General features: G+C 53.5%; 2 protein-coding genes and 1 long non-coding RNA gene across 14 annotated transcripts; 2 read left to right on the top strand and 1 right to left on the bottom strand.

Moving 5' to 3' along the window:
• Positions 1 to 5,427: 5,427 nt before the first annotated feature.
• Positions 5,428 to 6,134, bottom strand: LOC103787986 (uncharacterized). Its single transcript, XR_004734390.3, has 2 exons — positions 5,960 to 6,134; positions 5,428 to 5,716 (listed from the first exon to the last, which is right to left on the bottom strand). It is a non-coding gene; the product is annotated as an uncharacterized LOC103787986 (long non-coding RNA).
• A 286-nt stretch (positions 6,135 to 6,420) lies between these two features.
• Positions 6,421 to 10,393, top strand: CHKB (choline kinase beta). Of its 6 annotated transcripts, none has more exons than XR_013524565.1 (11): positions 6,421 to 6,702; positions 6,904 to 7,012; positions 7,391 to 7,504; positions 7,699 to 7,832; positions 8,433 to 8,528; positions 8,698 to 8,756; positions 8,843 to 8,924; positions 9,032 to 9,140; positions 9,234 to 9,373; positions 9,568 to 9,649; positions 10,115 to 10,393. XR_013524565.1 is itself a non-coding variant. In XM_035274833.3 (11 exons), exons 1-11 carry the CDS (start codon positions 6,479 to 6,481, stop codon positions 10,187 to 10,189), a joined length of 1,188 nt encoding a protein of 395 aa, XP_035130724.1. In that variant the 5' UTR covers positions 6,421 to 6,478; the 3' UTR covers positions 10,190 to 10,393. The 6 variants fall into 6 exon arrangements, 2 of the variants coding, with proteins under 2 accessions (XP_035130724.1, XP_035130714.1); XR_013524564.1 differs by having other exon boundaries at positions 8,659 to 8,756; XM_035274833.3 differs by having other exon boundaries at positions 9,270 to 9,373.
• A 335-nt stretch (positions 10,394 to 10,728) lies between these two features.
• On the top strand, positions 10,729 to 20,992 carry CPT1B (carnitine palmitoyltransferase 1B). 7 transcript variants are annotated; one of them, XM_078344575.1, is made up of 20 exons: positions 10,729 to 10,798; positions 11,371 to 11,530; positions 11,880 to 12,019; positions 12,310 to 12,487; positions 12,707 to 12,808; positions 13,000 to 13,137; positions 13,222 to 13,299; positions 14,466 to 14,573; positions 14,647 to 14,731; positions 15,369 to 15,564; positions 16,082 to 16,267; positions 17,125 to 17,230; positions 17,311 to 17,427; positions 18,036 to 18,170; positions 18,253 to 18,387; positions 18,503 to 18,655; positions 19,453 to 19,566; positions 20,190 to 20,282; positions 20,437 to 20,522; positions 20,771 to 20,992. In XM_078344575.1, exons 2-19 carry the CDS (start codon positions 11,390 to 11,392, stop codon positions 20,518 to 20,520), a joined length of 2,289 nt encoding a protein of 762 aa, XP_078200701.1. In that variant the 5' UTR covers positions 10,729 to 10,798; positions 11,371 to 11,389; the 3' UTR covers positions 20,521 to 20,522; positions 20,771 to 20,992. The 7 variants fall into 7 exon arrangements, with proteins under 7 accessions (XP_078200701.1, XP_008979053.3, XP_078200680.1 ...); XM_008980805.5 differs by having other exon boundaries at positions 18,006 to 18,170; XM_078344554.1 differs by having other exon boundaries at positions 10,729 to 10,849; positions 18,006 to 18,170.
• The last annotated feature ends 5,604 nt before the right edge of the window (positions 20,993 to 26,596 follow it).

Genomic DNA, 26,596 nt, shown 5'->3' with positions numbered 1-26,596 from the left:
TGGAGAAATGTCTATTCAGGTCCTTTGCACATTTTAAAATCGGGTTATTTTGGTTTTTGCTATTGAGTTTTGTATTCCTTGTACATTTTGGATATTAACTCCTTATCAGATATATGACTTACAAATACTCTCTCTCATTCCATGGGTTGCCTTTTCATTTTGTTGATTGTACCTCTTTATTAACAATCTTGAAAAGAAATTCATCGTATCACCTATTTTTTAAATGACATAATGATCTAATGAAGGGACAGAGAGAGGAGAGTGGCAGCCAGGTCAGATCACGCACATTAAAGTCCACTCTACATTCTCATCTTCCCATCAGTGTAAACCACCAAGGAGTCCAGGCTTCGCTCATAACCGCTGTGCCCACCAGGCACAGTCATAGCTACTCCCCAGGCTTCAGCCAAAACACGGAGTCCAGATTCTTTTTGAAGAGCATACATGTTGATAAATTTGCACTAACCTACGATTCATTCTTGGCTTTATATACTCACAGTCCATTCCTGCATGTATTTCCCCCAACCCTGCATTTTTTTTTTCTTCAGACGGAGTTCAGCTTTGTTGCCCAGGCTGAAGTGCAGTGGCATCATCTCGCCACAGGCTCAGGGTTCTGTGGTGTCAAAGAAGGCCTGGAGCTGGTAGCACAAAGACATAGAGACGCAGAGATGCAGAGATGCACCTCTGTGCCACTGCAGTTACAGGTGGGCTGAGGGCATCAGTCAAGACACCAACTCCTGCACCCCTCAGGTCTACTCAGCTACCACATTGAGTCTACTCTGTCACAATTCTTCAAGGTAAAGGCTCGTTACAACTCCTATAAATGCCTTCATACAAGAGGCTTAGCAGAACAAATACAATCCCTACTGCTACAGCTTCTCCCAAGTAACACATCTTCAGCACCCACCAACTCCTTGGCCTCACCCTTACCAGCATTCCAGCATTCCACCTTGCCTGAATGGCTTGCCTGGGGACACCACCCAGACTTGCACCTGGAGGGGTCTGAGCCCTTTGAGGCTATGGCTGCTGAAAAGACCTTTTCATTGTCATTACTTGGCATGGAAGCACCAAGACAGACCCAGATGAATCCTCTAAGTACCAGACCAATTCCTGCTTGCCCCATTACGCAGAAGCCACACTGCATCTCACTATTTATGAGGATCAAGTATCCCCTCCTTTGGGGCCTGCTGGTCCACCAGCATGAGGAGCCTGGTGCTTGTGCAGATTCAGGCTCAGTGGAGGTACCCTTCCTGCAAGCAGCAGGAGTGCTCTCGTGGAAGCATTCCCCACCTGGGAAAACGGCTCTAATCCGGCAGACCCTAAGGCTGTGGAGACAGGATGTACAAATTCTACGTGTGAGTCACTGGGAATGATGGTGAGAAGTAGCCAACCCCAACCCTTGGGTTCTTGGACCTGTACCTTTGTTCTTGGATCCACATAATGTTTCTCCTGGGGACAGAGCACCACCCATTAGGCTTTGATTTAGTGTATATATCCCAACTCCTCAGGGTACTGTCCCAGAACCAGGACCTCAGCTAAGCCCTTAAGAAGTCACTCTGGGCCGAGCGTGGTGGCTCATGCCTGTAATCCCAGCACTTTGGGAGGCCGAGGCGGGTGGATCATGAGGTCAATAGATCGAGACCATCCTGGTCAACATGGTGAAACCCCGTCTCTACTAAAAATGCAAAAAATTAGCTGGGCATGGTGATGCGTGCCCGTAGTCCCAGCTACTCGGGAGGCTGAGGCAGGAGAATTGCCTGAACCCAGGAGGCGGAGGTTGTGGTGAGCCGAGATGGCGCCATTGCACTCCAGCCTGGGTAACAAGAGCAAAACTCCGTCTCAAAAAAAAAAAAAAGGAAGTCATTCCATCTTTCCAATCTCCTAGTTGCTTTTATGTAATGCAGGCTATTCGGATATTGGAGAAGCAGCGGATCCCATGACAATCCACACACTACCATGCCTCTTTCACTATAAAATGGTTTTCCTGGCTTGAGGCCATGTTATCCATGATCCCACGTTAGTGCATGGAGCATGCTTGAAGCTCCTGGATAGTGATGCTGGCCTGGGACACAGTGAATACAGAAGACAAACCCATATCCAGAGGGGCGTCAACTCCAGCAAGGATGAATGGCTGTAACCAATTTGCCACTAAGAAACGAGTTGGTGTGCTCTAGGGATGGAATCTCAGCAGGGGCTCAGCATTGATCTTAGCTGCTAACAGGTCACACTTTCAGCAGGACTAGTCATGAGACAAGCCTTGGTAAGAGGCCCGTGCTGGTGACAATAACCTGTGCTCCTTCTGCATGATGCTTCCACTGGGCAGGCACAGGGGTAGCCAAGGGCACAGCTGCCCGACATCCATCCCCATCCGTCCTGCTGTTCAGTGGCTCCACTGCGGTGAGTATGAACATGAGGCAGAAAGATGCACATCTTCTGTGGCCACTCCTGTAGGTCTATCTTCCCCAGACCTCTTTGTCTCCAATCTTCGCCTCTTCCTCTTTGCAGGTCCCTGAACAGCCAGCAGGACGTCACAACCCAGAAGTTCATAGGCATTCCTCCCTTAGGCTACTCTCTCCACTCCCTCCATACAAAGTGGATGTTCACATGTACTGCTGGAAGCTCAGCCCCATGAAGGGTTTCCTATAATCATCCTTTAGGGTCACCCTAATGGGACTGTAGTGTAGCTGTCGTTCATTTTCAGTTCATATCAAAACATCAAACTGACCTATATATGAACCAGACTAGAATTGTTTGTTGTCTACTAAGAGATAAATATCAGTGCAAAGCAGATGCAGGGCCACTGCCACCTCTTCCTGTAAATGACTGTTACCCGCTAGACACACTTGGATCCGAGGCCAAGGCTACCTTTTTCATTGTACAGTGAATTGCTACTGAGCCTCTGATCTACTGACTTGGTGGGTCTGACAATACCTGGCTTGGGCAGATTCTGTTGTGTGATCATCGATGCCCCCAGTCAGGTGCTCGGTCTCTACTTGGGTCTGGTAGTGTGCCTGATACTCTTTTCACTTAGTGAGTTCTCTGCTGCAGAAGGCATGGTCTTGCCCAGGAACTCGAGGCGGGTGCACTGCAATTCTCCCATTGGAGTCTGCCAGAGATGCCATATAGGGTCCTTTCTACCCCAAATAAGCCACCCCACAACCGATGTCTAAGTAGCAGGGAAGCCCATCTCCCAACCCAAATACTTGGCAGAGCCCTTTTTCTCTGGGCCCTACTCAAAACTGGCAGTTCTCACCCAATAAAGGGGTGAGAGTGGTATCCCCTATTGTGGTACATGCTGACTCCAAAATTCAGAGGTGCATCAATGCTGTGCCTCTTTCTTCCTTACAAGGATGCAAGATTCATCAGGGTACCCCTAAAGGACCATAATAGAAAACCCTCCAGGGGCTGTGGACAAGGAATAACTTGTCCCTGGCTTGCCCTCAAATGCTGCACCCTGAAAATGTCACTGATATGGCAGGTCCAGATCTTCTGAGGGCTTCTTGCTCATCCTCTGACATGCACTGTTTGACAAGGCCAGAGCACTTGTCACTTCCTTCTTCACCATGTCCAATTAGTATGATGCCATCAGTGTTACACAGAATATCTACATGATAAGGTACCTAAGGACTATTATGACAGAGAACAGGAGAGTTAAAACAGCAAGGGGCCGGGCACGGTGGCTCACGCCTGTAATCTGAGCACTTTGGGAGGCCAAGGCAGGTGGATCACGAGGTCAAGAGATTGAGACCATCCTGGTCAACATGGTGAAACTACATCTCTACTAAAAATAGAAAAGATTAGCTGGGCATGGTGGCATGCGCCTGTAATCCCAGCTACTCAGGAGGCTGAGGCAGGAGAATTGCCTGAACCCGGGAGGCGGAGATTGCGGTGAGCCGAGATCGTGCCATTGCACTCCAGCCTGGGTAACAAGAGCGAAACTCCGTCTCAAAAAAAACCCAAAAAACAAAAAACAGCAAGCAGCAAGACAATTTGTTTAGCTTTTCTTCCCATATAAATGTGAACTGCTTTTAATCCTCTTCACCACTGGGAATTGAAAAGAATGTTCACCAAGTCAATAATTGCGTTACTGAGTGCAAGAGGTGCGTTAAACAGTTCCAATAAGGATACCACATCTAGCATAGCTGTGTGATCAGGGATACTACTTGGCCATGTTTGTGCAGGGCGTAATTTACTTGTATCCACCTAGACTTAGCAGGAGCCATTCAGGTTAACTGAAGGGATGAAATGGTGACCACCACTTTACGTCTTTGAGGGCGAAATACCTCTGCAATTACACCTGGAATGCAGTATTGCTTCTGACTGACTGTCTTGGAAAGGTTTGAGTGGGATGAGGTGTTTCAGAGACTTCTACTTTGTTCTTCCTTACCATATAGCACTAAAGGCCTGGAATCAATGTATAAGCTCTGCCCCTGCTAGGTACAAACATCCCAAGGATGCACTGAGACCAGAGAAGTAATCACAGCACTTGGGTCAGGACGCTGCTTATAATTTGATTTCCATAAGCCTGCACCCTAATGAGAGCGCCATGATGCTCTCAGGTGCCCTGGTAACAGTGTCAGCTCAGACCCTGTATCTAACAGCCCTTGAGAGATCTAAATAGTCCCTTTTCCAAAGTAAAATAGTTTGTGTTTTGTTATTGTTCAGACAGGGTCCTGCTGTGTTGCCCAGGCTGGAGTGCAGTGGTGTGAACACAACTAACTGCAGCCTCGAAGTCCCAGGCTTAAATGATCCTCCCACCTAAGCATACAGAGTTGCTGGAACGAACCACAGGCACCTGCCCCCATGCCCAGCTAATCTCTTAATTGTTTGTAAAGATGGGTTTTCGCTATGTTGCCCAGGCTGATCTCAAACTCCTGGGCTCAAAAGATCCGCCTATCTCAGCTTCCCAAAGTACAGGGATTACAAGTGTCACCCACTGCCCCAGAAAGAATCAGTTACTTTTTTTTTTTTTTTTGAGACAGAGTCTCACTCTGTCACCCAGGCTGGAGTGCAGTGGCTTGTTGCAACCTTTGCCTCCTGGGTTCAAGCAATTCTCATGCCTCAGCCTCCACAGTAGCTGGGATTACAGGCGTGCACTATCACGCCTGGCTAATTTTGTATGTTTAGTGGAGACGGGTTTTGCCATGTTGGCCAAGCCGGTCTCGAACTTCTGACCTCAAGTGATCCACCTGCCTTGGCGTCCCAAAATTCTGGGATTACAGGCGTGAGCCACCGCGCCTGGCCAATGTTACTTTTTAAAGTGGCTCCAGTTCCCTTTAGGGAAGGATTGGAGGAGTATTTTTTGGTATATACTTAGATGCTGGTATTGTGAGATCCTGAGAGTAACCAAGCCTCCTTGTCAATTAAGGGGCTCTAGGTCTCAAAACTGACTCAGATTTAAACAGAATGATGATTGTCCACTGCGGCAAGTGACATTAACCTTGTGATCACCAATTTTTTATTTCTTTCTGGTTATCAAAAAATAGAAGCCCCAAAGAACACCATGGTTCGACCAGATCCCCATGCCATCGCCACAGATCCCTGTGGGTCCAGCGTTCCTGGTCGCCGCTCCAGCCTGGTGCAGAAGCAGAAACGCTGGAGGCACGCATTTAAATCGGGACGCCCTCAATGTGAGGTGCGCAGGCCAAGGAGGGGGCTGCTGCAAGCTGCGCGTCTTCACCTTCTGCTCTCGGGTTTGAGTCTGTAATTGGTTACCGGCCTGGAGGAGAGGAGGAGGGTAGGTGGAGCGGGGCATGAATCAAGCAGGACAGCAAAAGCCTCCTCATTCAGAGGTGGCTCTACCGGCTAGGAGATCCCCGTGTGACTGCGGATTATGCACCTGGAGTCATCGGAACTGTCCCAAGGGTCTCATTCCTTCAGCAAATGTTTACTGCGAACCCACCGGGTGCCCGCAGCCCGCACTGTGCGGCCCCACCTAGGGCGCGCCTCCTCTAGGCCTTACCCACGCTCAGGACGGACGCGCGCTGGGCTGCTCTTCCTCGTCGGAACGCCCCGGGGGCGGGGGAAGAGGGCCCGACAAGGGAGCCCTCGCGCCGGAGCCGCAGCCACCGCCCCTCCGACTCCCACGGAGCCAAAGCGCAGCTCCTAATGTCGCTACTGCACCCGGCCAGCGGCTCGCAAGCGCATGCGCCGCTCCGCCAAAAGACGCGCCCCGGGCCCCCCGGATTGGCCCAGGCCGTCCAAACAGCGACCCCGCCCAGAGAAAGGCCATTGGCCCTTGCCCATAGGGGCGGGGCACAGTGGCGAAGTGCGTAATTCAGCCTTCGGAAAGAGCCCCCGGACCAGGGTCACGGAGAGAGCCGAACGCCTCAGCGAAGAGCCGAATAGAGCCGGAGAGACCCGAGTATGATTGGAGAAGCGCAGGCCGGCCGGAAGAGGAGCCGAGCGGGGCCGGAAGGAGCCGAGCCCGTCCGAAGGGAGCGGAGCGAAGCTGGGCGTTGGGCCCGGTCGAGCCCGCGCCATGGCGGCAGACGGGACAGCTGTGGCCGGAGGCGGGGCTGTTGGCGGCTGCCTGGCCAAAGACGGCTTGCAGCAGTCTAAGTGCCCGGACAGTACACCAAAACGGCGCCGCGCCTCGTCGCTGTCGCGTGACGCCGAGCGCCGAGCCTACCAGTGGTGCCGGGAGTACTTGGGCGGGGCCTGGCGCCGAGTGCAGCCCGAGGAGCTGAGGGTTTACCCCGTGAGGTGGGAGGTCAGGGGTCAGCCTCTCCGGTGCGCGGATCGGGGTCAGGGGTCAGCCGCGGGGCCCTCAGGACGCTCCATATTTTCGTCCTCCTCTTGCGTCCGCGCCTGGGGCGGGGCCGGGGCCGGCCTGGCCGGGAGGGGGCCGGGGCCGCGGCAGGTGGGGCCGCCCGCGGGCTGAGCGCTCCTGCTGTGGGTCTGCAGCGGAGGCCTCAGCAACCTGCTCTTCCGCTGCTCGCTCCCGGATCACCTGCCCAGCGTTGGCGAGGAGCCCCGGGAGGTGCTGCTGCGGCTCTACGGAGCCATCCTGCAGGTGAGGGAGCGAGCGCCGCAGCGCCAGTGGCTTTAGGGCCTGTCGCTTACAAGGTGCGGGTAGTGGTGTCCCCATTGCGCAGTTGAGGACCCCCAAGACTCACGGTCTCTTAACCTCATTATACTGAAGCCTGGGCCTGTAATCCCAGCGCTTTGGGAGGCCGAGGCGGGAGAATCTCTTGCGCACAGGAGTTGGAAAGCAGCCTGGACAACAAAGCGAGACTCCATCTAAATAAAAATAGACTAGGACTAAAGCCTGTGCTCCAGAGCCTCCAGGCTATTGGACCAGAAGTCCCAGCTCTGGTGGGAGGAAGGCAAGCCCTCATGTGTGTCCCTGTGCCACTTCACCTTGGCCCCTTTGCTATCCATCTTTTTTCAGGGCGTGGACTCCCTGGTGCTGGAAAGTGTGATGTTCGCCATCCTTGCAGAGCGGTCGCTGGGGCCCCAGCTGTATGGAGTCTTTCCAGAGGGCCGGCTGGAACAGTACATCCCAGTACGAACCCGACCTACCCTCTCCTCCCCAAGGCACCTCCACTCCCTAACCCTACCCTAGACCTCAATGTCTACCTTCACATCCATCCCCCCAAGTAGGGAATTTCCCCCCAAACCCTGACCTCCCCATAGTGTCCCATCCCCTCCCCCTCCTGCCCCAGCCCCATCACCACCCTAATAGGTTCCTGGGTGCAGAGCCGCCCATTGAAAACTCAAGAGCTTCGAGAGCCAGTGTTGTCAGCAGCCATTGCCACGAAGATGGCACGGTTCCATGGCATGGAGATGCCTTTCACCAAGGAGCCCCACTGGCTATTTGGGACCATGGAGCGGTGAGTCGGGAGCCCCCTCGGGGCTCCTGTACACCTGTACTGAACCTCCATGCCACTGGTTACCACATTGGCCTGTGACTGGATGTGTCCATGGCTCTATCCAGCCCTCCACTTGAGTGGATTCAATGTCCCAGTGTCTAGCATGGGCTCTCACAGAATACGCTTTGAAATGCTTGCCAGAGGCCAGGTGCAGTGCCTCATGCCTGTAATCCCAGGACTTTGGGAGACTGAGGACAGTGGATTGCCTGAGCTCAGGAGTTAGAGACCAGCTTCAGCAACACGGTGAAACCGTCTCTACTAAAATAGAAAAATTAACCCGGCATGGCTGTGTGCCCCTTTAGTCCCAACTACTCAGGAGGCTGAGGCAGGGGAATTGCTTGAACCCAGGAGGAGGAGGTTGCAGTAAGCTGAGATTGCACCACTGCATTCCAGCCTGGGTGACAGAGCAAGCCTCTATCTCAAAAAAAAAAAAGAAAAAATGATCTCCAGACAAGTCACACAGTGATAGGAAAGAGGGCACAGTAGTCTGGCCTGAGGGGTAGATAGGAGAGGGGTGGGAAAGAATAGCAGAGCTAGTGTGTCCTATTCTTTGGGCTTCAGGTATCTAAAACAGATCCAGGACCTGCCCCCAACTGGCCTCCCCGAGATGAACCTGCTGGAGATGTACAGCCTGAAGGATGAGATGGGCAACCTCAGGTGAGGGCAGGCAGGACAAGGCTAGGGAGGTGGTGCCATGCACGTAATGGTAGTGGTGTCTGCCCTTCCAGTATTTGCTGAGGGCTGGTGTCAGGGCCTGGACTGTTAGTGTGGCTCTGATCCTCCTCAGCCACTCCTCTTCAGGACCCATGCTCCCAAACCCCTGCAGGAAGTTACTAGAGTCTACCCCGTCGCCAGTCGTCTTCTGCCACAACGACATCCAGGAAGGTAGGAGAAGGCATCTGAGTCTTTCAACCCGAGATGGAGGAGCCAGAGGGCTCTGGAGTGAGCAGAACCTCACCCCATTCCCCCAGGGAACATCTTGCTGCTCTCAGAGCCAGAAAATGCCGACAGCCTCATGCTGGTGGACTTCGAGTACAGCAGTTACAACTATAGGTGAGGGTGGAAGGATGGCTTCCCATAGATCTGTTCCCATAGGGTGCTTGAAAACAGGCCAACTGCCCAGGGCATTTGGGAACTGACTGTCCACCTTATTCTCCCAGGGGCTTTGACATTGGGAACCATTTTTGTGAGTGGGTTTATGATTATACTCATGAGGAATGGCCTTTCTACAAAGCAAGGCCCACAGACTACCCCACTCAAGGACAGCAGGTATGTGGGCCAGAGACTGGGGAGCAGGAAAGAGGGCGGTGGAGTCTTGAAAGAAATGGCCGGAAAGGATGTTACCTGGGAAATACTCCACAGTCTCCCCAGTTCCTGACTCTCGGCCGTTGATTGTAGCTGCATTTTATTCGCCATTACCTGGCAGAGGCAAAGAAAGGTGAGACCCTCTCCCAAGAGGAGCAGAGAAAACTGGAAGAAGATTTGCTGGTCGAAGTCAATCGGTGAGGAGGAGGGACGGGGTCGGGTAGGGCAGAGCAGAGGAAAGGGAGACGGGAAGAGGCAGATTTATCAAGCTGCAAGTAAGGTGCCTGTGCACAGCGGGGTTAGGACAGTGGGGGAGAAGTTAAAACTTTAGGGATTCAAGCAGTGCCAGACCCGCTCTTGAATGCCCCTCATTTTCCTGCCCTCCCTGCAGGTATGCTCTGGCATCCCATTTCTTCTGGGGTCTGTGGTCCATCCTCCAAGCATCCATGTCCACGATAGAATTTGGTTACTTGGTAAGTGACCCTGGGGATGGCAATGCTAGCTGAGGGGCTGGGGAGCAGCAGCAGCCACACTCTTCCAGGAGACCTGGGAAGTTTTGGGTGGCTGCAGGCAGCCTGAGGTGGGTGTAGAATGCTGGTCCTGGCCGAGCACGGTGGCTCACGCCTGTAATCCCAGCGCTTTGGGAGGCCGAGGCGGGCAGATCACGTGACATCAGGAATTCAAGATCAGCTTGGCCAACATGGCAAAACCCTGTCTCTATTCATAATACAAAAATATTAGCCAGGCATGGTGGCAGTCGCCTGTAATCCCAGCTACTTGGGAGGCTGAGGCAAGATAATTGCTTGAACCCAAGAGGCAGAGGTTGTGATGAGCTGAGATCACGCCATTGCACTCCCACTTGGGCAACAGAGCGGGACTCCATCTCAAAAATAAATAAATAAAAAGAATGCTGGTCCCACACCTTCTCACCACCCTAGGACTATGCCCGGTCTCGGTTCCAGTTCTACTTCCAGCAGAAGAGGCAGCTGACCAGTGTCCACTCCCCATCCTGACTCTCCACCCTCCCACTCCTGGAGCCTCCAGGGCAGGACTTTGGAGGGAGGAGCAACAAGCAGAAGACCCTGGGGACTGGGCTGAGCCCCCAAGTGAAACTGAGGTTCAGGAAAGCCACCTCTTGAGTTTGAGGAGGTCCCCATGGCTGGCAGGCCAGAGCCCGGAGCTGTGTATGTGACACAATAAACAAGCTTCTTCCTTCACACCCTGTCCTGGCACTGCTGAGCAGCAGCAGAAAGTACCAAACCAAGCAGCACACAAAGGGACAGTGACCGCTTGAAAGTGGTTGAGGGTTCATGAGGCCGATTGGGGTCCCCCATCGCTCCCCACTCTTCTGGCTCCAGCTTAGAATAATAAATACTCGGACTTGGGGAGGAGGACCAGAGAGTGATGGGGGTGAAGACAACCCTGAGGGGGGTTCCTGGAGCACCAGCGATCTGAAAACAGGCAGCAGCTGACACATCGGTGACCTTTTCCCTACATTTGGCTATTTTTAGCTCTAATGCCACCATCCTCACGAAACTCTCTGGGGCCCCCCAGGCTCCCAAACCTTTGAGCAACCCTCACCGCGCAGAAACTGCCCTGCCCTGCAATTCCCACCGCGGAAGGTGGGTGGGTTCTGGTTCCGGTCCCGCGTTTTACCCCACCCCGATTTGCGGGTAGGTGTCAGGTTCCTGGTGAGGGCGGGGTGGGGGTGACTAGGTCTGAAGGACGTGGGGACACGGGCCAGAGTGGCTAGCCCCACACACGGACAGGAGTGAACCCGAGCCGTGAGTAGGGGGCACGGGCGAAGACGGCACTGGGGCCACGCGGTCAGGGGAGAAAGGGGGACGCGGGAATCCTGCATCTGTCCAGGCCAACTCGGCTTCCAGGGGCACCTCTTCCCCCCGTCCGCGCCCTCGCTGACGCCCCCTACTCCAGCCTGCCCTTCATCGCCCTTGGGGTTCCTGGAGCTTTCAAGGCCCAAAGCCCTGCGCCACAGTGGCTGTGCCCACCGAAAGGCTGGCGCGAGGATTTGGCGGCGGTTGGCCGGTCGGGGGGCGCGGGCCGGGGACAGCCGCTAGTCGCGGGGTGGGGGGTGAGGGGTATAGCGGACTGGCTGTGGGGGGGGTGGGCCTCGGCGCGGCTGGGGGCGGGGCCGGCCTGAGCGCGCCCTCGCACCCACCTGCGCCTGTCCCAGGTGCTGACCAACCCCCAGGATGGCAGAAGCGCACCAGGCCGTGGCCTTCCAGTTCACGGTGACCCCAGAAGGGGTCGACTTCCGGCTCAGTCGGGAGGCCCTGAAACACATCTACCTGTCTGGAATCAACTCCTGGAAGAAACGCCTGATCCGCATCAAGGTGCGCACAGGTGCTTCTCCCAGCCTTTTCCTCTCAGCAGGTGCAGAAGGGAGCTCTCGGAGCGGAGGGAGAGCCGGGGTGTCCGCTGTCAACCTCTCCGTTAGGGTCCCTCACTGCTTGCTTGGCTGGCAGTCCTGCCGGGTACAGCTTCTGGAAGTGCAGACACCAGAGAGGTGCACAAGATGTGATGGGACACGGGGAGCTACAGGCGTGGGTGTGGAGGAGGAAGGAGCACAGCAGGGCGAGAGAAAGCCTTTCAGGCCACGACCAGGAGCCCATTCCCAACACTTCACAGGCACGCTAACCTCATGCCCTCCAGCTGCATAAGGGTGCCTGTTTCTGCCCACAGAATGGCATCCTCAGGGGCGTGTACCCTGGCAGCCCCACCAGCTGGCTGGTCGTCGTCATGGCAACAGTGGGTTCCTCCTACTGCAACTTGGACATCTCCTTGGGGCTGGTCGGTTGCATCCAGAGATGCCTCCCTCAGGGGTAAGGAGTGAAGCTGGAAGGGCTCAGGTGTCACCAGGGAGGGCTACGCCCAGCTCCCTAGGCTGAGTTTCCTGAGCTGGGCAGATACGGACAGTAGCCATCGGCAATCACAGGGAAGCCCTCCCTTATGACAACCATTGTCTTAATCCTATATCAGCTCTTACTTGGTGCAATCAGACTTAAGTGTGTCCAGGGAGGTTCATCCCCTTGGTGTCTCCCTGAGACAGTTCACAGCCACCTGAGGCTAGCCTCAAGAGGACCCTCTGCAGCCCTTACGCCTTCTCCAATAGGTGTGAGCCCTACCAGACACCGCAGACCCGGGAACTTCTTAGCATGGCCATCTTCTCCACGGGCGTCTGGGCAACAGGCATCTTCTTCTTCCGCCAAACTCTGAAGCTGCTGCTTTCCTACCATGGGTGGATGTTTGAGATGCATGGCAAGACCAGCCACTTGACCAGGATCTGGGCTGTGAGCAGCCGCCAGTGCAGGGTTTCAGGCATCTGGGTTGAGACTGTTTGGGCTCCTTTGGGGTTCTGAGCCAGAGGGGAGAGACAGACAGGGCACTGGTGCCTGGTGTGGGGTTTGTCCTGGAGGGGCCGGGATGGTTCTGAGGTTCTCAGGGGATTGCTGGCTGGTTTCCATTCTTTCCGCGGGCTCCCACCCCAGCGCTCTGCTCTGTACCCCTAGATATGTATCCGCCTTCTATCCAGCCGGCGCCCCATGCTCTACAGCTTCCAGACGTCTCTGCCCAAGCTTCCTGTGCCCAGGGTGTCAGCCACAATTCAGCGGGTGAGCACCTCACTTGGGCATCCCAGCGGGCAGGGGAGGCTGGATTCAGGGGATGTTTCTAAATATAAGGTTTTTTGCAAAGAATGGCCTTAAGGGCTTGAGAATAAAGGGGCTGGGAGAGGTGGGAAGAGGATTAAGATAGAGGCAGTCCTCGCCAGCCGGCCCCATGGTAAGGATAACTGGCTGGACAGTACCTAGAGTCTGTGAGGCCCTTGTTGGATGATGAGGAATATTACCGCATGGAGATGCTGGCTGAAGAATTCAAGGAGAAGACTGCCCCCAGGCTGCAGAAATATCTGGTGCTCAAGTCATGGTGGGCAACTAACTATGTAAGTTTGTGCCCTTGGGTTCATTGTCCCTGCCATGTGTCCTGGCTGCCCCCACCCTGGCTCTAACCTTCCACCTGCCCACAGGTGAGTGACTGGTGGGAAGAGTACATTTACCTTCGAGGCAGGAGCCCTCTCATGGTGAACAGCAACTATTATGTCATGGTATGAACCGGAGCCCCTGGGCCCCTGCACATGCTCAGCTCTGTCCCCACTCCAAGGCAGAGGACCTGGAGGACAGCCCAGAGCTCTGGTAGCAATTTCCGTGGGGAAGTGGGGGTTAAGAAGTGAGGCCTGAGGGAAAGGGAAGAGGGAGAGGAGATCCTAGAAGAGTCCAGAAGCAGCTTAGGGATGACGGGGATCCTGAGAATGAGGAGAGTGGAGACCCCCCCCCAGCCTGTCACTGCCTCTCTTAGAGTCTCAGGGTCAGTGCCCCTGCCCAGCTCAGGCTCTGTCACCTCTTTCCCTGGTTTCCTTACTGGCCTCCTGGCCATGGGTTCCTAGCTGTCCTGACACCATAACCAGGGAATTTTCTAGAACATGTCTTGCTTTGTGTCCCTCTGCAGAGCCAGACAGCAGAATGAAGGCCAGGCTCCTTCTCTTAGAGCTCAGGAGGTCACAGTCTGCCTCTGTCCCATGTAACTGGCCCTCCTGAGTCTCTGGGTCTTGCATGACCCTCCTCTTCTCCCCTTTTCCACTGTCCGAAGCACACTCAACTCGGGAGAGTCTACTGGAATTCTTCTCCATAAACTATCCTTCCTGAAACTTAGACACAACTTGTCCCTATCGGAGGTTTCAAACTGCTTTTTAGCGGTAGAGCCCCTTTATCAAAGCAAAATAAGTAGAACACGTGCACATAAAATAGGTTATAAAAGGGCAGCTCCGAGCCAGGCTTGGTGGTGCATGCCTTTCATCCCTGCGACTCAGGAGGCTGAGGCAGGAGGATCACTTAGGGCCAGGAATTTGAGGCTGCAATGAGACATGCTTGCCCCACTGCACTCCAGCCTGGGTGACAGAGCAAGACCCTGACTCTAAAAAATAAAGAATAAAAAAAGCAGCTCAGGCTGAAGCTGGAGCAGAGGGTTACTGTGATCAGTTGTGCATTTCTGGAGGTTCACCCCCAGAGCATGTGCAGGATGGCTGAAGCTGGAGCAGAGGGTTACTGTGATCAGTTGTGCATTTCTGGAGGTTCACCCCCACAGCATGTGCAGGATGGACTGGAAGAGGGAGACAACACCTCAGGCCCCCAGATAGATTGGTCCTTGGGTCGGCAAGATCCAGGTGCCACCCCGACAGAGGCACCCACCCTGTGGGCTCTGCTTTCTCTTTAGGACCTTGTGCTCATCAGGAATACAGACGTGCAGGCAGCCCGTCTGGGAAACATCATCCATGCCATGATCATGTATCGCCGTAAACTGGACCGTGAAGAAATCAAGCCTGTGAGTTGCATCAGGATTGAAGGTGGGATGGGAGAGGAGACCTGACTCTGAGCCATGCTGGGCCTTCCCCTAGGTGATGGCACTGGGCATGGTGCCCATGTGCTCCTACCAGATGGAGAGGATGTTCAACACCACTCGGATCCCGGGCAAGGAGACAGGTAATGGAGCCCGCTTCCTCCTACCTATGGCCCACCTGGCTCGGTGCCCTCCTACCTGCTCATCACCAAGTGTCCCCAGTGTCTCAGGGTCCTGAAACTGCGAACAGTAGTCTATTCGTGACATTTACTAGACATCTATTATTAGCAGGCATGCTGCTGGTGTTGGGACCCCACAGGGCCCAAAGCAGAGCCCCCCAATCCAGGTTTCACTGTGTGTGCGCAAGGGGGTCCTGCTGCAACCCAGAGCTTAGGATAGGCCTGGTGCTGCCATGGAGCTGGCAGAGGAGGAGAGGAAGGGCACACCCAGGGGCCTGGCAGAGGCGGTAGCCTTCCTTGCTTCTGACCCTGTATCCTCAGGCCATGTGCATAACCTCCTAGTGCTTCTGTTTCCTCTTCTGTGAAATACTTTATAGGATTGTTGTTGGTGTTATGAGAGGCAGCAGAAGCACCCAGCACAGGTCCTGGTTTAGGACACACAGATCCCATCCAGGGGGCAGGAAGGCCCAGGCAGAGGCCGAGCAAAGCGGGGTCTGCAGGGGCCACCTAGCGCATGGGAGGTGGACCTTTCTCAGGATGTACCTGGGGCCATGAGCTGCTTCCCACGGCCCACCTCAGCTTGCCCCGATCTCTGTCACAGATACGCTACAACACCTCTCGGACAGCCGGCATGTGGCTGTCTACCACAAAGGACGCTTCTTCAAGCTGTGGCTCTATGAGGGCTCCCGTCTGCTCCAGCCTCGGGATCTGCAGATGCAATTCCAGAGAATCCTGGACGACCCCTCCCCGCCTCAGCCTGGGGAGGAGAAGCTGGCAGCCCTCACTGCAGGAGGAAGGTATCGGCCTGTGGGGAGGGACTGTCTTCACCCCGAGGTTCAGGTCTCCATGCGGAGAGGAGCATGGCCCTTCCTGCCACCCTGGAACTGGGGGCTAGAGGCACAACCAGGGAGGGGCATTGGTGGTAATCATAGCATGACAGCCAGTGTAACCTACGTCTGACGGGTGGCAGCTAGGTGGGAGTGTGCAAGGCAGGGGACACCCTCTAAGACAGCCTGAAGTGTGCAAGGTGGGCACCCCCACCTTCAGGCCTAGCCTGGCACCTCCCATCTCTGGGCCCAGCCTGCCACCTCCCACTACTGGGTCCAGCCTGGTGCCCCCCACCTCTGGGCCCAGCTTGGAACCCCCACCTCCGGGCCCAGCCTGGCACCCCCTACCTCTGGGCCCAGCCTGGCACCACTGCCCACCTGCAGGCCCAGCCTAGTACCCTCCCATCTCCAGACCCAGCCAGGCCCTCGGATGCACCCTCCATCCCAAGTCCATGTGCCCACTGCTTAACTCTGCCCCATGCCACAGGGTGGAGTGGGCGCAGGCACGCCAGGCCTTCTTCAGCTCCGGAAAGAACAAGGCTGCCTTGGAGGCCATCGAGCGTGCCGCTTTCTTTGTGGCCCTGGATGAGGAGTCCTACTGGTACGACCCCGAAGATGAGGCCAGCCTCAGCCTCTATGGCAAGGCCCTGCTACATGGCAACTGCTACAACAGGTTGGTCATCCCCAGCCCCACAGGTTACAGCTTAGGGTTACAGTTAGAGGATTAAAGATAGAAGAAGGGAGGGTTATGGGGTGGGTGCAGTGGCACACACCTGTGATCCTAGCACTTTGGGAGCTCAAGACCAGCTTGGGCAACATAGCAAGACCCCATCTTAAAAAGAAGGAGTTAAGATTAGGATTAGTGGTTAGGTAGGGTTAGCACTTAAGGTTAAAGGTTAGGGTTTGGGTTAGAGAATAGGGTTAGAAGCTGGGCGTGGTGGCAGGCACCTGTAATCCCAGCTAGTCAGGAGGCTGAGGCAGGAGAATCCCTTGAACCCGGAAGGTTGCAGGGAGCCAAGATCGTACCACTGCACTCTGGCCTGGGCGACAGAGCAAGACTCCATCTAAAAAAAAAAGGAATAGGGCTAGAAATTAGGGTTGTGTTAGTATTAGGGCTAGGATTAGAGGTAACATCCAAGTTAGGGTTAAAGGTTAGGGTTGCGGGCTGGGCGGGGTGGCTCACGCCTGTCATCCCAGCACTTTGGGAGGCCGAGGCAGGTGGATCACAAGGTCAAGAGATCGAGACCATCCTGGTCAACATGGTGAAACCCCGTCTCTACTAAAAGTGCAAAAAATTAGCTGGGCATGGTGGTGCGCGCCTGTAGTCCCAGCTACTCGGGAGGCTGAGGCAGGAGAACTGCCTGAACGCAGGAGGCGGAGGTTGCGGTGAGCCGAGATCGCGCCATTGCACTCCAGCCTGGGTAACAAGAGCGAAACTCCGTCTCAAAAAAAAAAAAAGGTTAGGGTTGCAGGTCAGGATCCTGCGGACATTCTAAGCTTTGGCTCTTCATGCATCTACTCTTCCTGCAGGTGGTTTGACAAATCCTTCACTCTCATTTCCTTCAAGAATGGCCAGTTGGGTCTCAATGCAGAACATGCGTGGGCAGACGCTCCCATCATTGGGCACCTCTGGGAGGTAACAGCCTTGCAGAGGGAACCTACAGGGCAGACCATAGGGGATGAGGCTGGCCTCTCAGTCTCATCTTCTCCCTGTAGTTTGTCCTGGGCACAGACAGCTTCCACCTGGGCTACACAGAGACTGGGCACTGCCTGGGCAAACCAAACCCTGCTCTGGCACCTCCTATGCGACTGCAGTGGGACATTCCAAAACAGGTGGGTCGGAAGCACCCAGAGCAAGTGTGAGACCACAAAGCAGCAGGCAGGTACAACTCCAGCAAGGCCTGAGTCCCCCTTCTCCTCCCCCACTGCTGGCCCCACTGCCTGGCCCAGCCCTCAGAGGAAGGCACAGGAGGACTCAGGATACCCGTAGGGTCCAAACTGGCTTCAAGGAGGACAGAGATCACACACACACTGCTCCTGGGGCCATCTGTGTTTAGAGAAGGCCATGGGATGGAGGAGGCACTCACAGGCTCCTGAAGCTCCTTTCAGCCCTTCCGTCTTCACAAAGCTCAGCCCAGTCTCTGGCAGCTGATTCCCTATCAGGTTGTCCTTGTGTACCCTCCTCCTGAAGATGTAGCGGCCAGCTGTGCCCCTCCTCCACCAGCTAAACTTCATGCCTCCTAGATGTGACCTAGAGTCCTGCTTGGAGAGCCCTGCCCTTGGCTGACCCTTCCCATGTCTTGGCTGGCTGTGCCCTTCCTCCACCAGCTAAACTTCATGCCTTCTGGACGTGACCTAGAGTCCTGCTTGGAGAGCCCTGCCTGCAGCTGACCCTTCCCATGTCTTGGCAGTGCCAGGCAGTCATCGAGAATTCCTACCAGGTGGCCAAGGCACTGGCAGACGATGTGGAGTTGTACTGCTTCCAGTTTCTGCCCTTTGGCAAAGGCCTCATCAAGAGGTGCCGGACCAGCCCGGATGCCTTTGTGCAGATTGCACTGCAGCTGGCTCACTTCCGGGTAGGAGTCCTGCCTCCGGCTGCTGAGAGGGCAGGGTGGTACCAGGGTCCACCTGCCAGATTCACCCCTCTGTATACCCCAGGACAGGGGTAAGTTCTGCCTGACCTATGAGGCCTCAATGACCAGAATGTTCCGGGAGGGACGGACTGAGACTGTGCGTTCCTGTACCAGTGAGTCCACAGCCTTTGTGCAGGCCATGATGGAGGGGTCCCACGTGGTGAGTCTCCTCTGCCCGACATGGGGGTCACAGTCATCTGATGAGTTGCCCCTTCTGCCTCCCATCTGCCTGGTGGATCAAAGCTACTCTTCACTCCTTTACTTCTGCCCCGCAGAAAGCAGACCTGCGAGATCTCTTCCAGAAAGCTTCTAAGAAGCACCAGAATATGTACCGCCTGGCCATGACAGGGGCAGGGATCGACAGGCACCTCTTCTGCCTTTACTTGGTCTCCAAGTACCTGGGAGTCAGCTCTCCTTTCCTGGCTGAGGTTAGCACTGTTGATGGGCGTGTCTTTTTTTTTGAGACAGAGTCTTGCTCTGTCACCCAGGTGGAGTACAATGGTGTGATCTCAGCTCACTGCAAACTCCACCTCCTGGGTTTAAGTGATTCTCTTGCCTCAACCTCCTGAGTAGCTGAGACGACAGACACCCACCACTACACCTAGTTAATTTTTGTATTTTTGTAGAAATGGGGTTTCACCATATTGGTCAGGCTGGTCTTGAACTCCTGACCTTGTGATCCACCCGCCTCAGCCTCCCAAAGTGCTGGGATTACAGGCATGAGCCACTGCACATGGCCGGGTGTGTCCTTTGTCTTACTGCCCTCCTACACCCAGGGGCTGGGCCATCTCATGATGGGGCACAGCCTGTTTTCTGTCTGGCTCCCCTGAAGCTCCCTGGAGGGCTAGGCCAGCTTTCCTGCCCACACCCCACCTGGGCCTCTGGTCCTGGGGCTGTGCAGGAGCAGCAGTCTCTTCATGGTGTTGGTGTTCTTGTGACAGGGAACAGACAAATGTATAATCTGTCAGGTGGTGACAGCACTACTGAGACTGGTGAGGCTCAGGGGGATGGGGAGGGGCAGAGCGGAGGGCTGGGCAGGTCACAGGAGCCTTATGTGGCATGATATGTAGGGGACCACGGGCGATGGCCAGGGAGCTCCTGCACTCATGTCCACTCCCGCAGCTCAGCAGAACAGTGCCTGGCTCAGAGCTGGTCACAGACACCACCGGTCAGACAGGTGCTGTGGGCATGTGGCCTCTGACCAGCTGCGGCCTCCCTGTTGCAGGTGCTCTCGGAACCCTGGCGCCTCTCCACCAGCCAGATCCCTCAATCCCAGATCCGCATGTTCGATCCAGACCAGCACCCCAACCACCTGGGTGCTGGAGGTGGCTTTGGCCCTGTGAGTGCCCCTGAAGGGGGTGGATGGGAAGCCCCCCCGGGGCCCTGGGGGTTTCATTGGAGAGTTGCAGACCCTGAAATCAGACCAGAGGCAGGAGCACCTTGCTTAGAGGAGAGCATAACCCCAGACCTGCACAGAAGCAGAATGTTAGCTATGGACTCAGGCAGCCAGGTACCTGGCACCCACCCATCCCAAATACCTCCTTGCTGGAGCATGACCGTGCCCGCGGCTGGTTTCCAGGGTACCAGGCAGTGCTGCCCTGGGTGGTCTGAAGTCTGCTTATCCAAGAGAGTGCATCTGTCTTCCACAGAAACCTTCACATGGGCCAGTTTGTCAGAAGGCTAGAGAACAAACACTCTGGAGAGAAATGGAGTGACCGAGAGTATAAGCCCCCTGAGGGAAACTGGGAGGCCCCTAGATCCTTTGGTGGGGTCTGGGCAGCATTCTTTGGTTTTCACCATTTTCTGGGGATGGTCCTCAGGAAAAATGCAGTGTTTAGGGCTGGGGCCTGTTCCGGCAAATCCTGTGGGAAGAACAAGTACAGTGTCAGCTTGGCTTTCAGACCTTCAGGGTCTGAAAGGTTTGGTTTATGCCTTCTCCTTCACACTTCCTGTTGCCCTTAGGTAGCAGATGATGGCTATGGGGTTTCCTACATGATTGCAGGCGAGAACATGATCTTCTTCCATGTCTCCAGCAAGTTCTCAAGCTCAGAGACGGTGAGTCTCCTGTCCCAGCTCAGGCCTGAGGAAGGGGTACCACCTGGGGCTGCCCAGGAACACAGGTGCCTTTGGCTGGGGAGGAGTCCTTGCTTGTGGGGACAGAGGGGTGGGTGCATATCTGAAGCTGCATCTGAGCTCTTGGCTCCCACAGAATGCCCAGCGCTTTGGGAACCACATCCGCCAAGCCCTACTGGACATCGCTGATCTTTTCCAAGTTCCCAAGGCTGACAGCTGAAGGTTGGAGAAATGCCAGCTGCCCTTTTGTCCCCACATGGTGGAGGAAGGGGCCTGTGGCGGCTCACAGGCGTGAGGGGTGGCCGTGCACAGGTGCCCAGCTTCCAAGGACAGCTCTGGCAGCAGGCCCTCGCTGGGCAGATGCATGTCCCTGAGGGCCCAGGGGTGGAGGTGGGCTTGGAACAGGAGGGAATTTTGATTTTTTTTTTTCTCGACAGATACTAATAAAAATAAGGCTAATTTTCTCTCAGCCCTTAGGTACCTGTGTTTTGTGTGGGAATTAGGAGACCATCCCCCTTACCCCAGCTCAGACCAGAGAGGTAGCAAGAAAAGGACTAGGGCTGAGAGACTATTGATGAAGGACTTGTGTGATCTGCATTGAAATGTGTGGCTTTGCCGAGTGATGTAGGCCCTGAGATAGCTGTCCATGCCCACATATGTGCTTGGAATAAATTCCTGCTTCAGAACCTTCACCTGTTCCCTGGGGCCACTTCTGTTTGTCTATCTGCTGGAGAGCAAGCCCACCTGCCTCCCATGCAGGGGGATGTATGATGCACCCCTCTTGGCTGGGCACAACCCTGCAGAGGCCCCACAGCCTCTTCTCAGCATAGAAAGGGGCTGCAGTCCCAGGCCTGAAGTCTTGGGGTGCCAAGTGGTCATGTCCACGAGAGGGCACACGGGATGGTCTGCAGCAACAGATGCTCTTTCATTTTTTTGAGATGGAGTTTTGCTCTTGTTACCCAGGCTGGAGTGCAATGGCGTAATCTCGGCTCACCGCAACCTCCACCTCCCGGGTTCAGGCAATTCTCCTGCCTCAGCCTCCCGAGTAGCTGGGATTACAGGCACGTGCCACCATGCCCAGCTAATTTTTCTGTATTTTTAGTAGAGACGGGGTTTCACCATGTTGACCAGGATGGTCTCGATCTCTTGACCTCGTGATCCACCCACCTCAGCCTCCCAAAGAATAAAATATATATTTTTTTGGCCGGGCGTGGTGGCTCATGCCTATAATCCCAGCACTTTGGAAGGCCGAGGCGTGTGGATCACAAGTTCAAGAGATCGAGACCATCCTGGTCAACATGGTGAAACCCCATGAGATGGTGAAACCCCATGAGACCCCATGAGATGGGGTCTCACTATGTTGCCCAGGCTGGTCTCAAACTCCTGAGCTCAAGTGATCCTCCCACCTCAACCTTCCAAAGTGCTAGGATCACAGGTGTGAGCCACCATGCCCGCCCAGGAACCATTGTCTGTTGAACACCCACCATAGACTTGTCCCTGTGCTGGGGATTCAGTGACAAGCTAGGTCCTGTCCCTGCCCATGTTGAATTCACTACTGGGTGAGGCAAGTGTGGTCAGGGGACAGAACAGCTGGCCAGAAACCAGGAGGCTTCTGGAATAATCCACTTAGCAAATACAGACATGGGTTGCTTAATGAAGGGGATACATTCTGAGAAACACATGCTTAGGCGATTTTGTTGTGCAAACTTTCTAGAGTGCATTTACATAAACCAGGATGGCACAGCCTACTACAAACCTGGGCGATATTGCATACCCTGTTGCTCCTGCACTATACCCCATTACAGCATGTTACTGTACTGAATACTGTAGGCAACTGTAATACAATGGTAAGTCTTTGTGTATCTAAACATGTCTAAACATAGAAAAAGTACAGTAAAAAATGTTATATAGGCTGGGTGCAGTGGCTCATGCCTGTAATCCCAGCACTTTGTGAGGCCAAAGTGGATGGATTACCTGAGGTCAAGGGTTCGAGACCAGCCTGGCCAACATGATGAAACCCCATCTCTACTAAAAATACAAAAATTAGCCGAGTGTGGTGGCAGGTGCCTATAACCCCAGCTACTCGGGAGGCTCAGGCAGGAGAATCACTTGAACCTGGGAAGCAAAGGTTGCAGTGAGTCAAGATCATGCTGCCGACGAGAGCAAGACTTTGTCTAAAAAAAAAAAGTTATATAAAAGCTTAAAAATGGTACACTTATATAAGACACTTACCGTGAATGTGGCTTATAGGATTGGAAGTTGCTCTGGGTGAGTCAGTGAGTGAATGGTGAGTGAATGTGAAGGCCTAGGAGGTTATCTTATTATAGACTTTATAAACATTGTTCCCTTTGGTTACAGTATTTTATAATTTTTTTTTCTTTAATAAACCTTAGTTTACTGTAACTTTATAAGCTTTTTAATTTTTAGCTTTTTAGTAATAGCTTAAAAAACAGACATTGTACAGCTATACAAAAATATTTTCTTAATATCCTTATTCTATAGTTTTTTTCTATTTTAGGTTTATTTTTATTTATTTATTTTTTTTGAGATGGAGTCTCGCTCTTGTTGCCCAGGCTGGAGTGCAATGGCTCGATCTCGGCTCACCACAACCTCTGCCTCCTAGGTTCAAGCAATTCTCCTGTCTCAGCCTCCCGAGTAGCTAGGATTACAGGCATGTACCACCTCACCCAGCTAATTTTGTATTTTTAGTAGAGACAGGGTTTCTCCATGTTGGTCAGGCTGGTCTCAAACTCCTGACCTCAGGTGATCCACCCGCCTTGGCTTCCCAAAGTGCTGGGATTACAGGCATGAGCCACCACACCCAGCCTTACTTTTACTTTTTAAACTTTTTGATAAAAATCAAGATGCAAACACACACATTAGCCTAGGCCTATACAGGGTCAGGATCATCGATATCACCGTCTTCTACCTCCACATCTTGTCCCACTGGAAGGTCTTCAGGTGTAATAACATGCATGGAGCTGTCATCTATGCATGTTATTCTAGAACAGTGCCTTCTAGAAAACCTACTGAAGGATCTGCCTGAGGCATTGTACAGGTAACTTTTTTATAGAAGGAATACATTCTAAAATAATGATTAAAAGTACAGTAAATACATAAACCAGTGACACAGTCATGTATTATCAAGTATGTACTGTACATAATTGTGTGTGCTGTGCTTTCACACAGCAGGCAGTGCAGGTTACACCAGCGTCGCCACGCACAGGTGAGTCATGAATGCATTGTGCTACAGTGTTTCCATGGCTACCACCTCACTGGCAATAGGAATTTTTCAGCTCCATTATAATCTTATGGTACCACAGTGGTATATGCCGCCCACTGCTGACCACAACATCGTTATGCAGTACGTGTCTGTGCTTACTGAGTGCCTACAGTATGCACCACGATGCAGCAGTGAACACGCCTGGCAAACAGTTCCTGCTCATGCAGCTTAGAGTCTAGTAAAGGAGACAGACAATTGCCAAGAAGAATGTGTAAATTACAGAGTAAGTTAGAAGGTATTAAATGCTAAGGAGCAGCCAGTATAATATGGCTGGGGTCAGGACAGACAATTCAATAAGACTATGAAGATGGGATGGAGGGAGATACGACACCAACAGTTGCTGGACAGTTTGAGGGAGCAGATGTTGACAACTGAATATTATATGTTTTTTTTTGGAGATGGAATTTCACTCCTCTTGCCTAGGCTGGAGTGTAATGGCAGGATCTTGGCTCACCACAACCTCTGCTTCCCGGGTTCAAGTGATTTCCCTGGCTCAGCCTCCTGAGTAACTGGGATTACAGTCATGTGCCACCATACCTGGCTAATTTTGTATTTTTAGTAGAGGTGGGGTTTCTCCATGTTGGTCAGGGTGGTCTCAAACTCCCAACCTCAGATGACCGCCCACCTCGGCCTCTCAAAGTGCTGGGATTACAGGCGTGAGCCACTGTGTGCGGCCTACTGAACATGATTTATGCAGGTTTAAGATTCTGCTCCTGGGCAGGAAGTGGTGCCTCACGCCTGTGAGTATGCCTCCCAGTACTTTGGGAGGCTGAGGCAGGCGGATCATAAGGTCAAGAGATCGAGACCATCCTGGCCAACATGGTGAAACCCCGTCTCTACTAAAAATACAAATTAACTGGGCATGGTGGCATGTGCCTGTAATCCCAGCTACTCAGGAGGCTGAGGCAGGAGAATTGCCTGAACCCAGGAGGCGGAGGTTGCGGTGAGCCAAGATTGCGCCACTGCACTCCAGCCTGGGTAACAAGAGCGAAACTCCGTCTCAAAAAAAAAAAAAGAAAATGTCTCAGACTCTTGAAAATATAAATTAAAACCTAAGGAGAGATCTGGGGTCCTTATAACAGTTTTAAAGATAGTTAAAACCTTGAAAGCACATGTGAGGGTTCCCAAGGCAGAGGCTCTTCACCTCTTTCAAGTCTTCATAAGCTTATAAGAGTACGCCTCTGCCCACAAAACGTTACATTCCGTATCAGAGCTTTCTTCAGCTTCCAAAAATCTTTTCAGAGACCTCTGCCTGTTTGGGTACCAGTGAAGCCTCCCCTGGGAAAGTGCCTGGGTTTGGGTAGGTTTCTGGGGACATCGGCTCACCCCATACTGAGACAGCAGTGAACAGAGTTTCTAACAAGCTAGCTTTTAATTAACATCAAAATTAGCATTGAAGTTCTTTTATCTGATTTGTTCTGGGTTAAAATAAGTGAGATGAGGAACAACAGTGCTAAACTGGGGTATAAGCCTCTGGTGACCGCTGGGCATGGTAGCTCATGCTTGTAATCCCTGTACTTTGGGAGGCCAAGGCAGAAGGACTGCTTGAGCCAGACCAGCCTGGGTAGCATAGTGAGACCCCAACTCTACAAAAAATTTTTTTAACTTGCCAGGTGTGGTGGTCTTTGCCTGTGGTCCCAGCTACTTAGGAGACTGAGGTGGGAGGATTACTAGAGCCTGAGAGATGGAGGCTGCAGTGAGCCATGATTGACCCATTGCATTCCAGCCTAGGTGACAGAGTGACATACTGTCTCAAAAAGTCAAATCTCTGGTGACAACCCACCAAACCCCAATTAGTTCCCATGTCCCGTAGGTCTGCATTAATAAAGGCTAGCAGCCATACATATATCCTAGAACCTCATGGCTCTGCCCAGTAGAAGTTGGACTGTAGAGGTCAAATAGAATACAGTTGGCTGAGATGAGGGCTCTGCCCCATACTGTGATTCTAGGATCTGTGGTGACAGAAGCCCTGACTTCAGCAGGCAGTTCTCAGGCTGCCTTGGGCATCAACATCGTAAGTACATGGCTGGGGCACTTGTGGGAGGCTGTGATGGCCTCAACCTCAAGGTGATACACAGCATTTCTCTCCATACCCTCTGGCCAAGACTTGCATTTCAAGAGAACTCAAGAAGTAGAGTCTAGCTGTGTGTCCAGGGTGTAAAGGAAACATTAAGTGATAGTTAGTCTCAGGTGCACAAAGGCATGGAAAGACCAACCCGACAGCTGGGGCTTCCCAAGAGCCGGTGCCTTCACGGACTGGAGTTTGCAGGGGGCTTCAGGCAGCCCACCTCCAGCTCCTGAGCAGGGTACTCAAGAGCCCACACATTCCAGCTCAACTGACACTTTTCCGAGTCTTCTCTGTCCCTTACCAACAACCCTGAGCCTAGAACACACTTACCATTCCCCAAAGGAGGCAGGCTGAGCCATACCCTTGCCTTTGCCCTAGACGGACCTTCTGCTTGGAATCCTGTGCTCTTTCTCCTATTCTTCCTGGAAGCTGTCTCATTAGCCATAGGAATTATTCCTGATTTGGGCTGGGCACAGTGGCTCACGCCTGTCATCCCAGTACTTTGGGAGGCCGAGGAGGATGGATCGCCTGAGGTCAGGAGTTTGAGACCAGCCTGGCCAAAATGGCGAAACCCTGTTTCTACTAAAAATACAAAAACTAGCCAGGTGTGGTGGTGGGCACTTGTAATCCCAGCTACTGGGGAGGCTGAGGCGGGAGAATCGCTTGAACCCGGGAGGCAGAAGTTGCAGTAAGCCGAAATCATGCCACTGCACTCCCCCCTGACAACAGAGCAAGACTCCGTCTCAAAAATCTCTATGTATATTCCTGATTCATGTTTCTCTGGCGTGCAGTAACAGAAACTGGCTCTGGGCTGTATAAGCAAACGGAATGATGAAGAGCAGCTCACAGGTGGGAAGGGATGGCCAGAAAACCGGGTTTGACGGGGGCAGGAACCTGGCAGCTGGGGATGGAGTTCGGCCCAGGCAGCAGCCTCCTCCTCAATAC

Source organism: Callithrix jacchus, chromosome 1 (assembly GCF_049354715.1).
Source record: "Callithrix jacchus isolate 240 chromosome 1, calJac240_pri, whole genome shotgun sequence".
Taxonomy (NCBI): Eukaryota; Metazoa; Chordata; class Mammalia; order Primates; family Cebidae; genus Callithrix; species Callithrix jacchus.
This window is presented reverse-complemented; position numbering and strand designations above follow the sequence as displayed.